General features: G+C 58.9%; 1 protein-coding gene across 1 annotated transcript in view; it reads left to right on the forward strand.

Annotated features, from left to right (window-relative positions):
• Positions 1-3995: 3995 nt before the first annotated feature.
• The window catches only part of TMPRSS6 (transmembrane serine protease 6), a 35255-nt gene continuing 23283 nt past the window's right edge, over positions 3996-15967 (forward strand). Inside the window, exons 1-6 of the mRNA XM_021687630.2 lie at positions 3996-4094; positions 8816-9012; positions 13242-13375; positions 14590-14657; positions 15213-15397; positions 15665-15706. Coding sequence (XP_021543305.1) covers positions 8817-9012; positions 13242-13375; positions 14590-14657; positions 15213-15397; positions 15665-15706 — 625 coding nt within the window. The 5' untranslated portion in view covers positions 3996-4094; position 8816. The remainder of the gene's footprint in view (positions 4095-8815; positions 9013-13241; positions 13376-14589; positions 14658-15212; positions 15398-15664; positions 15707-15967) is intronic.

Raw genomic sequence — 15967 nt, forward strand, 5'->3', positions numbered from 1 at the left:
GAGCTGTGAGAGAATGCATTTCTGTTGTTTTAAGCCCAGGTTATGGTAATTCCTTGTGGCAGCCCAGGAATATGATACACCTCCCATCAAAGGGATCGGGCCAGAGCCCCTGCACTGTGGGATCCGGGGCAAGTCAACCTCTCCTCCCAGAGCCCCAGTCTCCTTCTCTGCAGATCGGAGACATGTATTCGCCACCCCCAAGTCTGGACTTGAAGCATCACTGTGAAGGGCCCAGCTCGGGGCCCCGGGGCTCAAAGGACTGACCGTATTGTCATCACAAGAGGTGACAGGAACTATCATTTGCTCACTCAGCAAGTGTGTGTCTGTCCCGTGTGCCGGGCTGGCATCCGGCAGGGTCAAGACAGACTAAGCCTTTATCTTCATGGAGCTCCTAGTCTAAGGGTAGGACAGCAGGGAGTGACAGACCTCTGTGCCTGAGCTGCCCCCTCGTTTCCACTCCGTGGCTTGAGACATGCCACTGCCCGAAGGCCCCGAGTAGTGGGCAGTCGTGAGCACCTGCTGTATGCAGGGCCCTGGGAGGGGGCGGGACCCAGAAGCGGGCATTGATCCAAAGCCACTTCATTAAGCACTGTGTTCATTTGTGAGGCTGTGCAACAAAGATCGCAAACTAAGTGGCTCACAGAACAGAAATTCGTTGTCTCCCAGCCTGGAGGCCAGAAGTCCAAGATCGAGGTATTGGCACGGTTGGTTCTTTCTGGGGGCTGGGAGGAAGACCCTGTTCTATGTCTCTTTCCTACTCTCCGGGGGTTAGGTGGCTATCTTTGGCTCTCCCTGGCCAGTGGACACATCACCCTGATCTCTGCCTTCACCTCTCCACGGAACTCCCCCTGTGTGTGTCTGTCTCCGCATTTCCCCTTTTGAGGAGGACATCAGGCAGACCCCGACTCCACTACTCCACTATGACCTCATCTTAACTAATTATAACCCTAATTCCAAGTAAGTTCTCATCCAGAGACACTGGAGGTTAGGACGGCCACCTATGAATTTGGGGCTGGGCATTCGGAGTGGGATGTTGAATATCCGACCGTTTTCTTTTCGAGCCAAGAACTTTTGTAGAACATCCAGCTCTGTTGGACAAAAGCCAGATGTGTCTCCTTCATGTCCCTGTCCCCAGTGTCTGACACAGTAGTTGGGAGTTACATTTCACCAGGGCCGAGGTCTCTGCAAATTTGGGTTAAAAATGCTGTTGTGAGAAGTAAATGCAACAAGGGTGCTTGGGTGGCGCAGTCAGTTGAGCGACCAACTCTTGGTTTCGGCTCAGGTCATGCTCTCAGGGTCCCAGGAATCGAGCCCCACGTGTGGCTCCGCGCTCATCACGGAGTCGGTTTGTCCCTCTCCTTCTGCTCCTCCTCCTCTCTCTCTCTCTTTCTCTCTCTGGAATAAATAAATAAAATATTAAGAAAAAAAGAAGAAGTAAATGGAATAGGCCACGAAGCGCCGGGCACAGGGCCTGGCCCACCGTGATGCCCTCCATGGCGTCAGCCGGACCTGAGGGCCGTTACCGTGAGGCTGCAGGGGTGTGAGAGGGAGGACGGCCGCCTGCCCCACTTCCAATTCCCCTCAGCCCTGGGATTAAAAGAGAGGCCTCCGGGGTCCAGGGCACAACTCCTGCAATTTATATTCCCTTTCATCTTTTCCTGTCTCCAACAACCGAACTTTATCATCTCCCTTCTGCATCTGACAAGATGGCAGCTTGGGGAGGTGACGTGCCTTGCCGGGTCACTAACAGGGGGAGGCAGGGGACTCCAGCGAAGTCCTCTAACTCTCCAGCCCCTGGCTGGATCCTGATCACCTCAGTGTGGTGGGCCCACTGAGGCCTGTCCCTCCCGGTCCTGCTGGCTCAAGCCTGCTGTGCGCCTTGGCCCCCAAGCCTCGCTGACCAGGCCTCCAGGGAGCTTCTCTGTCCCTAAAGCCCAAGGGGGCCCAGGGTTAAGGTGACATGCAGACAGCCTGGGGCATTGAAGCTTTCGTGCTGTCTGTGTGTGCACGCGTCCCTCTGCCACGGGGAAAAGGGCGTCCAGGGCACGTGGTTGTCCACTGACAGAGGGAAGCCTGACTGGGTGGGAGGCTGTCCCCCCGCCCACGGCTCCCTGAGCTCTTGGGGAGTTGGCGCCATCGCCCCTTGCACCCTTGCTTTCAAACACCCCCCTCAGCCCCTCCCCCCAAGGCTGTGGCCGATCAATGGCCCGGTGGCCGCCAAGTACAGAGGACCTCGATTGCGCAAGATCTTCTGCTTTGCAGACTGTCCGGCTACTAGCCTGCCCGGTCCGGGGCCTGGGCCACTTTGCCTCCTGAGGGACAGGATGCGGTGCAGAGACAGGGCTCGGGTCTCTTCGCCCCCTGCCCCCGACCAAATCCCGTCTGCCTTGGAAAGCTTGCAGGGGGGTGGTGGGGCCCGGGAGGAGGGGAGGATGGAGGGAGGAGGGATATTGCCTGGGGCGGGGGCGGGGGGGCAAGGCTGGGGGCCTCAGTCCCAGGGTCCCCTCAGGGCAGGCCTGAGGAACAGGGAGAAGTGACGGAAGGTGTCCCCCACCCAGGTTCCCGGGCCAGCCCCTCTGCAGCTAGTGCGCGGTGCAGAGATTGTGCCCAGACCCCCGCGCTCAGACACCTGCTTCTGACGGACACACCCCAGGAGAGGCTCTCTCTCTCTCTCTCTCTCACACACACACACACACACACACACACACACACAGGCACATGACACATGCACACACGCCTGCAGCAGGCCCCGTGAGAGCACTTGAAGGCGCACCCCTCACCCTTGCAGCTGTCCTCACCCCTGCCTGCTCCTCAGGGTGCACGGCTACCTGGTCCAGACACGCTGGACACCCCCACTCCACACTCACACCTCCTCCTCTACACTCACACACCTCATCCTCCGTACTCACACACCTCATCCTCCATACTCACACACCTCCCCCTTCCACGCTCACATCCCTCACACACACCTTATACCCCTTTACGCTCCACGCACACATCTCATGCTCCACACACATCATCCTACTTCACACTCACACACACCCTGGGGCCCACATAACGCAGCACTCAGGGTTCCAGGTGGGCAACCCACTCGTGGGCTACACCCCAGGAAACCCTGGCTTACAACACCTGCTTCCGAGCCACTGGGGTCGCCCCTCCACATCCACTGCAGCTCCGCTCACTGGCCCTGGAATGTGAGCCGCACTTGTGAGCTCAGTGGTCTGGTGGCCACATTACAAAATATAAAGAGAAGCAGGTGTTTGACTTTTAGTGATGTTTTTATTGAACCCAATACAGCCCCCATGCTATCCTTTCGACATGTCAGCAACATGAAAAATTCTTGTTGAGCTAGCTTACATTCTTTGTTTGCGCTAAGTCTTTGAGACCTGGTGTCTATCTTACCCAGGAAGCACATCTCGGGTCAGACTGGCGGCATCCCAGGGGCCCAAAAGCCACATGTGGCCAGTGGCCACCAAAATGGGGAGCACAGCTCTAGAGAATCACATCGTAATTCAAATAATTTCCAGCGGAGCAGAAAATAGCACTGAACCCCACCCCCACCGCACTTTCTCCTTTTCTGTCCCTGGACCACGTGGGCCTCCTGTTCTCTCTCTGGCCACCGGCCCCTCGGGCCTCACCCGTCTCGGTAAGGAGACCCTCATGAACCCCTGCCCCACGGCACAGCCCCCCCGGTCCTCAGCTCCCCCCCCACCTCATGCTCTAGGGGACCAGGGGCCGTAACCAGGCAGGAACGTCACCAGGCAACAGGCCTCAGGGGAGAGCTCCGATCTCCCGCACCTGCCCGCCAGCCTCCGGGGTGCCCATGGGGCGGGGTGGGGTGGGGCGGGCACTGCCTGGCTCCTGCCTCGGCCTGTTTACCTGCGCTCAGTCACGGTGCCGACCTGAACCCGGCAGAAGGCCCATGGAGCCTGGGGCCACAGGCCACAGGGGACAAGGGCCAGACACCCTGGCCATGGCTCTGGGCCATTGATCCAGCCCAGGCTGGCTGGGTGGGGGTAGGGAGACCTTGGCCTGGACAAACAGAGGCTCTGGGGCCTGCGAGCCGGCCCGGCACCCACCTGCCACTCCCAAAGGTAAGCGGGGGCCTCCAGAACAGGGGACCGGGATCCAAGAATGACCCAGTGACAGGGTCCATTTGGAGAGCCAGGCCTGGCTCCCTGGGGCTGGAGCCATCTGCCCAGGTCTGCAGGGCCTCATCGGCCAGAGAGTGACTGGGTAAGCAGAAGGCGAGGGGTCCACAGAGCCAGGCTTGAGGCAGGACAGGGTGTCGTGAGGCCAGGTGTGTGGACAGGCATGGGGGCGGTGGAAGGGCCGCGGGCTTTGGGTGCTGGGAGGCCTGGGTCCAGGTGGGGTTGGTGGGCTCTGGAGCAGGGACTGGGCGGAGGAGAGGCGCAGTTTGCCAGGCTGAGCACCCCACCCTCACTCTGCAAGATTGGACGTGTCCCCCTCCGTACCCTCAGACCTCCCTGGGCTTCCTGGTGTGGGAGCCAGGCCCAGAGCCTGACGCTGGGCTAAACAGGGGATCCTTAGCTCCCAGGCTCAGAGTTGAATGCAGCTGGCTCTGCATACGCATGCGTGCGTACGTGTGCGTGTGTGTGTGTGAGTGCGTGTGTGTGTGTGAGTGAGTGTGCACACACAGTGCACATGCACACACGCGGGAAGTGTGAGCAACGCATCCATGAGTTTGTGGGTCACACAGATGTGTGGGTACCTCAGTGCGTCTCCATCTGTGCACACCTGTGTATGCGTTTGTAGTGTGTTTGTGTTTGCGGAAGGGATTTCCACGCACACAGCCCCACGCTTGGGCACACGCAAACCAGCTTGTTGCAGGGATCTACTCTAGGCCCGGGGAGCCTCACTGGAAGCTGCCTCACATGGCCCTAGATCAGATTTCTGGTTCTGTTCCTCCCCGCTCTGCCCTGCCTCAGATGAGTGACCCCGGCAAGCCATTTTATTTCTCAGCGCCTCATTTCCCCCAGCTATTAACTAGAGATAAGGAAGCAAACGTGGCCGGCTACTGGAGGCTGAAGGAGAATGTGGTTGGCGACATTGCCCAGCAAAGGGCCGGCAGGCAGGAGGAGGTCCAGGCCCGCCCCCATGAGCTCAGCTTCCAGTGGGCAGACTGAGGACACTCCAGTGGTCAGAGAACAGGAAGAGCAGGTGCCAGGGAGGGGGCCAGGTGCTCGGGTCAGAGAAGGAGCTTCAGCACCCCACCCCCCGTGTCACTTGGGGCACGTCCAGTGTCTCCTTCCAGGGGCTCACCACCAGGGGGGCAGAGAATGCCCCAAGGTGAAGCACGTGGTGATGGGGGAGGCCCAGGACGCTTCAGGAGCGGCAGCGGCTGGGCACTATGGGAGAACTGCCAGGAAGAGGTGGGAGCTGGGCTGAGGTGTGCAGGGGTCAGCTGGGAGCTGGCCAAGTCAGAGGAGGGCAGCCCAGGCAGAAGGAAGAGCGCGTGGGAAAGCCAGGGGACGCGTAAGAAGTTTCAGGGTGCAAGAAACAATCCACACGATGCTCTTCGTGCAGAGCGAGCTAAGAGCCCTTGATCTGTAGCAGGTTTCCCCCACCTTCGTTATTGATAGAAGGGATAGCCGACACGTCCAGTGTCACTGGGCTGCCAAGAGGGGGAAAGAGGGAGTGGGGAGAAGGAAGGCAGGAAAAGTTGGCCAGGCCACGCGCCCCACAGCCACCCTCCAGCTGCGGGGAAGGAGCTGGGATCCCAGCATTTGGCGGCTCGACAACAATGATGGAGGCCGAGCTCTGCACGGGAGCAGGCCCCCAGTGGGGAGCAGCATTCAGCCAGAGAGGAGACAGACAGAGGACACGGAAGCCTGTCATGCAATTGAGGTCGCGAGAAGCGCTACGAAGAAATTGGAGCAAAGACGTGAAGGAGGGAAAGGAGCAGGCCATGGGGCAAACTGAAGGAAAAGCGTTTCTGGCTGAGGGAACAGCAAGCATAAAGGCCCGGAGGTGGCACGTACTTGATCTCTGGAAGGTCTGGCAAGGAGCTGGGAGTGGCTGCGGCGGCGGCGGGGGGTGGGAGAGGACAGAGAGACCAGGGCCATGTCACCCAGGCCCTTGTGGGCTGGGATCTGGGCTTTGGGCTCTGTTCTGGGTGGGTGAGAGCCGTGTGAGGCCCATGAGCAGGGCACACAGTGAAAAGTCCACTCGGGTGGTCGGGTGGGGAGTCGCTAGGGAGGGTGACCAGACAGCTGGCAATAGCAGCAGTCAAGGTGACAGATACCGACCTGGATGATGGTGGGAGCCATAGAGGTGCCAGGAAGGGGTTGGGTTCTGGGGGCAGTTGGAAGGTAGAGCCACAGACCTTTCTGATGGGCTGGACCCTCGAACCAACGGGGGTGGGGGAGGGAGAGGTCAGCTGGGAGCTGGCCAAGTCAGGGGAGGGCAGTATAATAGTAAAAGACGAGAGTGGGGGGTCATCTTCACAGCTGTCAATTGTCACAATTGTCCATCTCCTGCTGGGCTATCAGCCCCAAGAGGAAGGGAGTGAGGTCTCCTATCCCCCAGTGTGCCCCCCGCATGCCCAGAGCAGAGCCTGCACCAAGCAGGTGCCCGACTAAAATGGAATGTTTCAGTAACCAAAACCAGGTCTCCATGCTCGGCCAAGCATGCAAGCCCCAGCTCCTAGCCTCCCAAGTCCCGCTTCCTGGAGGCGGCAACGTGTAGGAGAGAGCACTGCACCAGGAATCTGGAGACCCGGGGGCCCTAGCCATTCATTCTTTCCTTCATGTAGCAGGGCCTGTCCTGGGTTCTATGGGAAAGCAGGCCTTCACTCCATGGATTCATCTCCTTCGTAAGCGCCCCTCACACCCGTCCGGGAGGCCTGTGAGCATCTCGGAGGAGCCCATTTTTAGAAAAGCCACTGTGTAAAAACCCAGGATTAAATACAGCCCAAGGTGGGGTGGGGGAGCAGTTCACTTGGGCTCCCCATCACCTCCCACCTGGACTCCTGGGGCAGACTCCTCCCTGGGCTCCCTGTCTCTCATCTCCTCCTCCAACAAGCCCTCACTCCCTGCCCACTGCCAGCCACCCACCTGCTCCGAGTCCCCTCATGGTCTAGGGGTGAGGAGAAGGGAAGGGAGGCCTACTGAACATCCTACCTTGGACTGCTCCCCTTGGCGCCTCCTCTGGTAGACCTCTGACCTTCTCCGAGCCTCATTTTCCCCACCAGTACCCTGACGAAGTGGGAGGCAGTGCAGTGTGGGGGTCAGGGCGCTCCTCTGGAGACACACTGCTTGGCTTTGCCACCTGGCTCTGCTGCTAACCAACTGGGAGACCTTGGCCAAGCTGCTCAGCCTCTCTGTGCCTCAACTTCCTCATCTGTAGAATGGGGATAATAAAGGAACCTACTTCCACAAGGTCCCTGTAGGTGTACATGAGACAGTGTGTAGAAAACAGTTGAAGCACATGTCCACTCTTGTCACCTCTGGGCCCCCAAGTCCCCAAGGCTCTGTGAGTCATCCATCCTGAAATAGCTCCTTAGTGATCCAGACTCAAGAGCAAACCAGCGGTGTGGCCAACTCTGGCAGAAGGGGTGGACTTGGGCTGAGAGAGGGCAAGGAGCCGGCCTGTCACCTGGGTGCTCCCTGATCTAGCCCTGCTCAGCTTATCAGCATAGCCCATTTCTCACCAGGGATGCTGTGGACACTGGGCAGCGGGTGGGGCTGTCCCCACCATTACAGGATATGTGACCCCATGAAAGCCAGCAGGGCCTGGCCCATGTGTACTGATGTCCTCTGGTTAGGGGGTGGAAGGGGTCTCAGCACAGCTGAGAGTTGCAAGCAGTCCCTCCTCCCTTGCACTGGATGGGGACACCGAGGGTCACAGTGGCTCAGTGCCAGAGACCCTTAACTGAGAACAATGCTAGGAGGAGTGACAGGGAGCAGGGAAGCAGGGAGGAGAGCCAGGAGGCCCCTCGAATCCAGGTGGGAGGACTTTGAGCTTCACTGAGGAGCCCCATGTTCAGCAAACCCACTGTGTGAAAACCCAAGACACTGCCCAGAGGAAACCCCACCCACCCCGACACACATACGCATCTGGGGATGTATGTTAAAGCCACCATGGCATGTACGGATGCAGTAAGAGGAAACTTCTCGGTGGTCTAGAATCCTCGCTCTGCCGGTGGGTGGGTGGCTGGAGGGCCTTCTCTGTAGGGCGGGAAAACCTGCCTGAGAAGCTGAGTAACATTCAGAAATTTCCTTGCGCGGGGGTGGGGGTGGGGGGTGGGTCTGAAGATACAGCTGCAGACTCAGGGCACTGAGAGGGGCATCACTCAGTTGTTATTAAATCCTGATTGTTCTTTAATAGCTGGGAGGAGCAGGGAGGCAGACCCCTGGGCTTGACCCCCTGCTTTCCCGCCGTGTGACCCCGGGCCAGTGGCTTAGCCTCTTAATCCTCCAGAGGCAGGAGGAGCTGGTTTACAGACATTGGTACTCTAGGTACTCCAGTGGCGGCTATAATCTCTGGGGGGCTCAGGCCCGGAAGCCTCCACCTGCCTCTGACCACGGGGGGCTGGTGTAGCTGCAGAGGTGGGGGTTCTGGAGCCAGATAGGGTCCGGCTCTGCTGCTTGACCTCTGGAACCAGCTGCTCCGAGGTTTGCTTTCCTATCTACGAGCTGCCTCGGAGCCCACTCTCACTCACCGCTTGCTGGAGTTAGGCTCTTCCTGCCCAAGACGCAGGGAGGTGGTCTTACTTCTGTGCACCTCTGATCTTTGGCCAAAGCTCCCTTGCAGATGTCGGGCCATTTCCAACCTTGGTCTGTTTCTCCACCAGGATGCCCGTGGCCGAGGCCCCCCAGGCAGCTGGGGGACAGGGCGATGGAGGTGACGGTGAGGAGGCAGAGCCGGAGGGGATATTCAAGGCCCCCGAGGACTCCAAGAGAAAAGTCCAGGACTACCTCCGCCTGACGCCACTGTGGCTGGCCCTCATCGTGCTGGCCTTGGTGGGGGTCCTGCTCTGGTATTTCCTAGGTAAGCGGTGGGCCCTTCTGGCCGAGGCACCTGGCGAGGACTTGGGATGGCTTTGGGGGCGTAGCAAGACAGGCCAGAATTCCAGGCTCAGCAACGCCTCGCAGCACACTGCGTGAACCTGGGCAAGGCACTTCTTCTCTGAGTCCTCCTGCTGTCCCGTGAGATGGGAAAGCTATGGCACCCTACATTCCAGGTCCTGGGGCTCAGGCGAAGTGCAAGTTCCTTGCTGGCGCCGAGTGCCCCCAGCTCCCACCAGCTGGGGAAGGAATGTTCTCACAGCACCCAGCTCTTGTGAACCAACAAGAAGGAGGATTGCAAACATTGCCTCCCCTTGCCTGAAGCCCTCCTGGGTTGCCCCTGGGCTCGGAGCCAGGTGGCTCCGTGGGAGGAGGCCCAGTGGTGCCTGTAGTGCCTGGCACCAGTTAGCACCTCTGCTCACTTGAGCCCAACCTGAGAACTTTTCTAGGGTGGGGACCACAGCTCTGTCACCTCTGGGTCTCCAGGGCCCCAGCATGAGTGGGGAAAAGGGGGAGGGAGAGACAGGACTCAAGTACCCGGGGGGGTGTCCTTGCGCAGAGCTGGCTTTCATATCCCAGCTCGGGCACACTTGCAATCCAACTCACAGTGAAACGGTGTCCGGAGCAGGCAGGTCGGGGCCCCTCCCTTGTCCTGAAGTCTGGCCTCCCCCTCTGGTATCACAGCCCTCAACTAGCCCCCTGGAGTCCCAGGAGCACCTGGCCCATGTTCTGGGTCCATTTGTCTATCCTTCCATTCTTTCACTGATGCAGGCATGGATTCATTCATTCATTCAATAAACACTCTTGAGCACCTGCTATGTCCTCCTCTGAAACTGATGGAGAGTATACCTCCTTCCTTCAACTCTTGGCAATAGGAAGGAACGGATAAACCGCTGGTGCCCATGAAAACACTCCCCTACGTTGTGGAAGACTCATTCCCTCATGCATTTATTCATGCATTCAGTACTAGGCACCCTCTGCGCGCCAGGCTCTGGGCCAGGCTCTGGAGAGAGCCCCTGCCCTCACCAGAAAGCATGGCATGGGCTAGGACAGAGGAAGGCGCGGGCCTGGGGACCCATAGTGGAGACAATGCACCTTGCCCAGGGGATCAGAGCCTTTCCGTAAATATTTGTACTGGCTAAATCTCGTGGTGGCATTTCAGGCCCCCTGAAAGGAATGGGGACCCACTACAGAGCATCATCAGGTTGATCCTAGGCCCAGCTGCAGAGGCTGTCGGGGTAGGGGATGTCTGGAATCAGCGCCTGGGCCGATGCCGTTAGGAAGCCCAGGCCTGCCTTGACTCAGAGGGGACTGCGGATTTGCTTGGAGCCTCAAGAGCGATGTGGGTACAAGGGGTGGAAGCTGTGCCCATTTCACCACCGGCACCAAGCCAGCACCCCAAATAGCACGGGGCCACCATGGCCTCCTTAGGAGGCCACATAATTAGTCTTCAGGGTAAACCACGGTGTCAGGCTGGAGGGCCAGGAACTCGACTGCCAATTGTCTTTCTTTGTGGAGTCTTATTTCTCCTGATTAAGCTCCAGGAGTGAATCACCCCTCAGGGAGTGGGTGCTCCATGGGGCTGAGGACCCGGGGGGTGAGAGCTGCAAAGCCTCGGCTGGGGGGAAGCCAACTCCTGAACCCCCAAAGGGATTTAGGGTAAAGGCGGCACTTTAGGAGCTGTTTGGAGGATTCCTCCTGCCCAGGCTCAGGCTGTGCTCTGGGTACTGGGCACTGGGCAAAGAGATGCATCTGGAAGGGGAGAGAGATAAGGGGCCTAGTCCATGGGCGCAGGAGAAGCCCAAAGTGAGGAGCCAATGACTGGCAGTCTGACTCAGAAAAGGGCCCAGGAGAGGAGAGGTGGGGGTGGTGGCTGGCTTCCCCCTACCATGCGGGTAGGCCCGGGGCCCCGGGGTACATTCCACTTGTGGTGACAGACAAATGGAACCTCTCAGAAGAGAAGCCCCATGGATGCTGGCCACACGCCTTTCCAGATGCACCCATGGGATCTGCCCTCCCGCCCCGTCTCCAATTCTGCACCCCCAGTCCCTCATGCACCTTTCCCATCTGGCTCCCCTGCACCCCCCTCTCCAAGGACACTTACCAAGGTTGCCAGTTGTCAGCTTGCTAGATCTGATGGCCAGTCCCCAGTCATTGCATCCCACCCCTCGGCAACACTTGACCTGGCACCGCACTCCCTCCTCCTCGAAACCCTCTCCTCCCTTGGCTTCCAGGGGGCCCCGCATTTCTCTGCCCCCAGCTCCAACCTTCTGCCTCTCCTCCCTGTCCTTTGCTGGTGGAGGGGCTCTCCTTCTCCCTGCTTCGCCCACTTTCTTTCAGAGTCTCATCCAGTGCCCCTGGCTTTGAATGTCCTTTATACCCTGATGACTCCCAAATGTGCCTGTCCAGCCTGGGTTCCTCCCTGAGCTCCACTGAGTTACTGGGGCTTGCCCTCCGCCAGGAAGTCTACGAGCACCTCAGACCCCACTGGTCCAGCATGCAGCTCTGCCTCATTTCCTCCAGACCCGCCCCCCGCCCCCGTCCCAGGCAGTGGCCATTCCATCCTTCCAGGTGCTCCCCCTTACTCCTCTCTTTTACACCCCAGCCCCAGTTTGCCAGCAAACCTGGTCACCTCTAACTGCAAACTATACCCTACCTCTGATCGCTCACTTCTCACCACCTCCACGGCACAGCCTGGTCCAGGCACCGGAACCCCTCACCTGGCTACCGGATGCGTCACTGGATGACTGCAGGAGCCTCCCGCGGGTCTCCCGGCTTCTGCCCTTGCTTCCTTAGAGCCTGTTCTCCACACAGTAGCAGAGGGATCATGTTAGAAAGCAGATCAGAGCCCCTAACCTCTCTGCTTAAACCTCCCACGGCTCCCACCTCACCCACAGTAAAACCAAAGCCCCCCGTGGTCGGCTAGACTCTGTGTGGTTGTCCTCTCCCCTCTCTCATTGCTTCCTGCTCTCCTCTCCTTCACTCTTTGCTGTTTCTGAAATCCACCAGATGAGCTCCTGCCTCAGGGCCTTTGCACTTGCTGGTCCCTCTGCCTGGACCGCTCTTTCCACAGAGTAACATCCACGTGACTGACATCATCACCTTCTTCCCTGGCCTGTATGGGGCAGCCCACCCTCCTCCCTGACTCCCACAGCACTTACACCTCGAATGTGTTGTATACCATGCTTGTTGTTTATTGTCTGACCTTCTCGCTAAACTACAAGCTCTTAAGGGCAAGGTTTTTTTTCTTTATTGTTTTATTCATTGTTATACTGATGTATTCCTGAGTGCTTTAGACCAGTCCCTAACGTAGTAGGTTCTCAAGTCACATTTGTTGAATGAATGCATATATGAGTGAAGACGGGTATACGCCCAGGGCTATGAATCTAGTCTCTTCACATCAACCAAAATAGGTCTTTACAAAGTGGAAATCGGGTGACTTCACCCCTGATCTTAAACCTTTTGTGGTTTCCTTTGTGCATCAGGTAAAGACCCAAATCCTGCCCCGCTGAGGTCCCAGCCTCTCGTCGTCCCTCCCCTTATCTGACTGCTCCAGCTAAAGAGTTTTCAGCCCAGTCCTCACCATTATCCCTCTGCCACAGGGCCTTTGCATATGCTATTCCCTCTGCCCCGAAGGTACTTCTCTCTCTCCCCTCTTCCCAATGGATGCTCCAATCCTCCCTACTCAGCTGGATGGTCACCCTGGCCCAGGCCCCATTTCTTGGTCATGTTCCCTCAGGTGTACCTTGGGCTCCCCTTGAAGGCACTCCTCCCAGATGGGCCTGTGGGCTGTCATGCCTGTCTTACCCACCACGGGCAGCTCTGCAGCTGACTTGGGTTACTAGTGTACCCCACATGGTAGGTGTGGTCGGGACATCCTGGGGAAAGGAAGGATGCATAGAGGTGCTAACCCACACCCTTGACCTTCTAGGCCGTGTGGGTTTCCTGGCTTTCACGTCATCTATATCCTGGACTGGTGATTGCGTCCGCTTCTGACTGGGAGCCCTCAGGACACGATCCATCTATGGGCCTCTTTCCTCCCTGTCACTAAAATACACTGGGTGCCAGAGGTGATGATGGTGGTGGTGCCTCGGAGGCCCAAGATGCTGGAGGCTGAGCTGTGGGTCTGGGTGGCAGGAGAAGGCGTGGGGGGAGACCGGAGCCTCCCCCGGCGGACCCGTCTGTTGACCTTGTCGATTGCGTCCTGCGCAGGGTACAAGGCGGAGGTGACGGTCAGCCAGGTGTACTCCGGCAGTCTCCGTGTGCTCAATCGCCACTTCTCCCAGGACCTCGCCCGCCGGGAGTCCAGTGCCTTCCGCAGCGAAACTGTCAAAGCCCAAAAGATGGTAGGGAAGGACTGCAGAGGTGGGAGGGGTGGGGAGGGCTGGGGAGGGCTGGGGAGGGCCCTGATCAGGCCAGTCCCTTCACAGCAGCCCCTGGCAGTAGAGTCCCATTCCAGGCACGATGGAAGGGGACATGGCATAGGGTGCTGGGAAAGGTAGGGGGCTCTGGGGTCAAAAGCACTGGGATTAAATCGTGATTGTGCCACTTGCTAGCAGCCTAAGTGGGGGGAAGACGGGCAGTGCAAGGACGCTGTCAGGACCCACCCCCATGCCCTCCTGCCCAGGGCAATGATTTCCGGGGTGGTGGTGGGGGGATGGTCTCTGGCGGCCAGCACCTTCCACCCTCTGGCTGTGGGACTGCACCCTGCCCAGTAGGACAGGACGGAAGTGCCGATGAGTAGTTATTCCTAGGAACAACCCTTGGGTGGATAAATACCCCAGCTCCCTTGGCCTTGGTGAGGGGACAGTTCTGAGGCTGCCCCCACCGTCTCCCAGAGCTCTGTGTCAGACTCTGCCTCAGCTGCCCACAGCTCTGTTCCGCTCCTTCACAGCCGCGATGGCTCTCCCGCTTCCTGTCTGTCTTCCTCACCCCCCACTGGGGTTCTCCAGAATCACCTCCAAGTAAACCCCTCTCCCCACATCCTTTTCTCAGGACTAGCTTCCGGGGGACCCACCCCAGGCTCTCTTCCCTCCTCTGTAAAGCGGATAAGGACAGTGCCTGTCCAGAGGGTCGTAGGGTGGGTGAGATGCTGCGCACATTATTTCTATGCTGTTCAGAGTACTTTGCAAGCCAACAGCCCTGCCGCCCTGTCCGGTCATCAGCACTGGACTTGAACACGCGCACACACCGACCAGCTGAGCTCCCGTGGCTGGCGGCTGGGGGGTGAGGAGCGGACTCCGGAGCCAAGTGGGGCTTTCGAGAGTTGACGGGTGACTTTTGACAAGAGGGAGAGAAGCCGTGGGGGGTCTGGTGTAGGCCAGAGCTGGTGGAAGGGCAGTGCTGGGGAGCAGTGCCCAGGTATAGGGGGAGGGGAAAAGAATGGCGGTGAGGTTCGTTTCCCTGCGTGGCCACTGCCCGCCGGGTGACCAGGGGCAAGCCGCTCTACCCCGCAGGTTCCTGTCAAGCAGGGCTGCCTGGAAGGGCAAAGGGCACTCTGAGGCAGGAAGGGGGTTTCTGCAGAGGGTCACCAGGGGGCTCTTGTTTCCCCTCCTTTTAGCTCAAGGAGCTCATCGCCAGCACCCGCCTGGGTACTTACTACAACTCCAGCTCAGTCTACTCCTTTGGGTGAGTCGCCCTGGCCCCCCAACCAGCCCTCGCTAGAACCTTAGACTCAAACAACAGGAGGGGATGCTGTAGGCTTCTGATGCAATGCCCTTGTTTTTAAAAATGGGGAAACCGAGGCACAGAAAGGAAACTCGGCTGCCTGTGCGCGACCTCCCTTTGCTGAGCTTGGTTTCCTCATCTGTAGAATGGGCACAGTGACGTGGTAGGGATCCACGCTAGACAACGGCTGTGGCGTGCTTGGGACTGGCGCATATTCCGCGAGGCTGTGGTTGGAGCGGGAGTGGGGGGCGGCCCAGCTGTGCCATGCGTACCTGCCTCTGGTTGGTGGCACGCACCCTACCCTCTTGTGCTTCAGTCCCTCCCTGTGACACGGGGAGGTAGAGAGCACCTTGGTGGTTGTTAGGAGTTTACCATGAAGGTGGACAACAGTGCGGGGGGGTAGGAAGCGTGCAGTGGGTGTGAGCCAGGCTCGCTGGTCTCCCGCACAGGAGAAGGGGGCTGGGCAGGGCCAGATTTCTGGTCCCTTCCTACCCCTCTCACTTCTGCCTGCCTTAGGGAGGGACCTCTCACCTGCTTCTTCTGGTTCATCCTGCAAATCCCTGAGCACCGCCGGCCGATGCTGAGCCCTGAGGTGGTGCGGGAGCTGCTGGTGGAGGAGCTGCTGTCCACGGCCAACAGCTCGGCCCCCGCCCCCTACAGGGCCGAGTATGAGGTGGACCCCGAGGGCCTGGTGATCCTGGGTCAGTACTGGGGACGGGGCCGCGGGACGGTGTGGCCAGGGTGACGCAGGCTGCCTGCTGGGGCTGGATGCTCTCAGGGTGGGCCTCCTAGCGACCCCCGAGCCAGGACCGAGGTCGGGCCGCAGGGGAGGCGGGGGTCGGCGCCCAGGGTCAATCTCAGACAGGCTGGCTCTGATGGTCTCTTCTATTTTTAGTTGCATTTTTCATTTCGTTTTCTTTATTTACTTTTGGTCTTTGTTTATTTGTTTGTTCCTTTCCTTTTAACAGAAGCCAGCATGAAAGACATAGTTGCCCTGAATTCCACGCTGGGTATGCTCTTTTGTTTCTCCGCTCCACTTCCTTTTGAGTTGCTGTTTGGCTTGGCTTGGTCAAGTGTCAGGGGACCACGTGGCTTCTGGTGGGAGCAGGGAGCAGTGGCCTGGGGTGACTCAGGGGGTGCCATGGGGGACTTGGTGATGAGTCCCGAGCAAGGCTCGGGCCTGTGGGGGAGGGGAGGTATGGCGCATGCACGCGCGCGTTGGGGGGGGGGGGGTGAGAGTCAGTAGCAGGTTTAGGTGCACATAAATGTGA

The sequence above is a fragment of the Neomonachus schauinslandi genome, chromosome 5, assembly GCF_002201575.2.
Source record: "Neomonachus schauinslandi chromosome 5, ASM220157v2, whole genome shotgun sequence".
Lineage (NCBI taxonomy): Eukaryota > Metazoa > Chordata > Mammalia > Carnivora > Phocidae > Neomonachus > Neomonachus schauinslandi.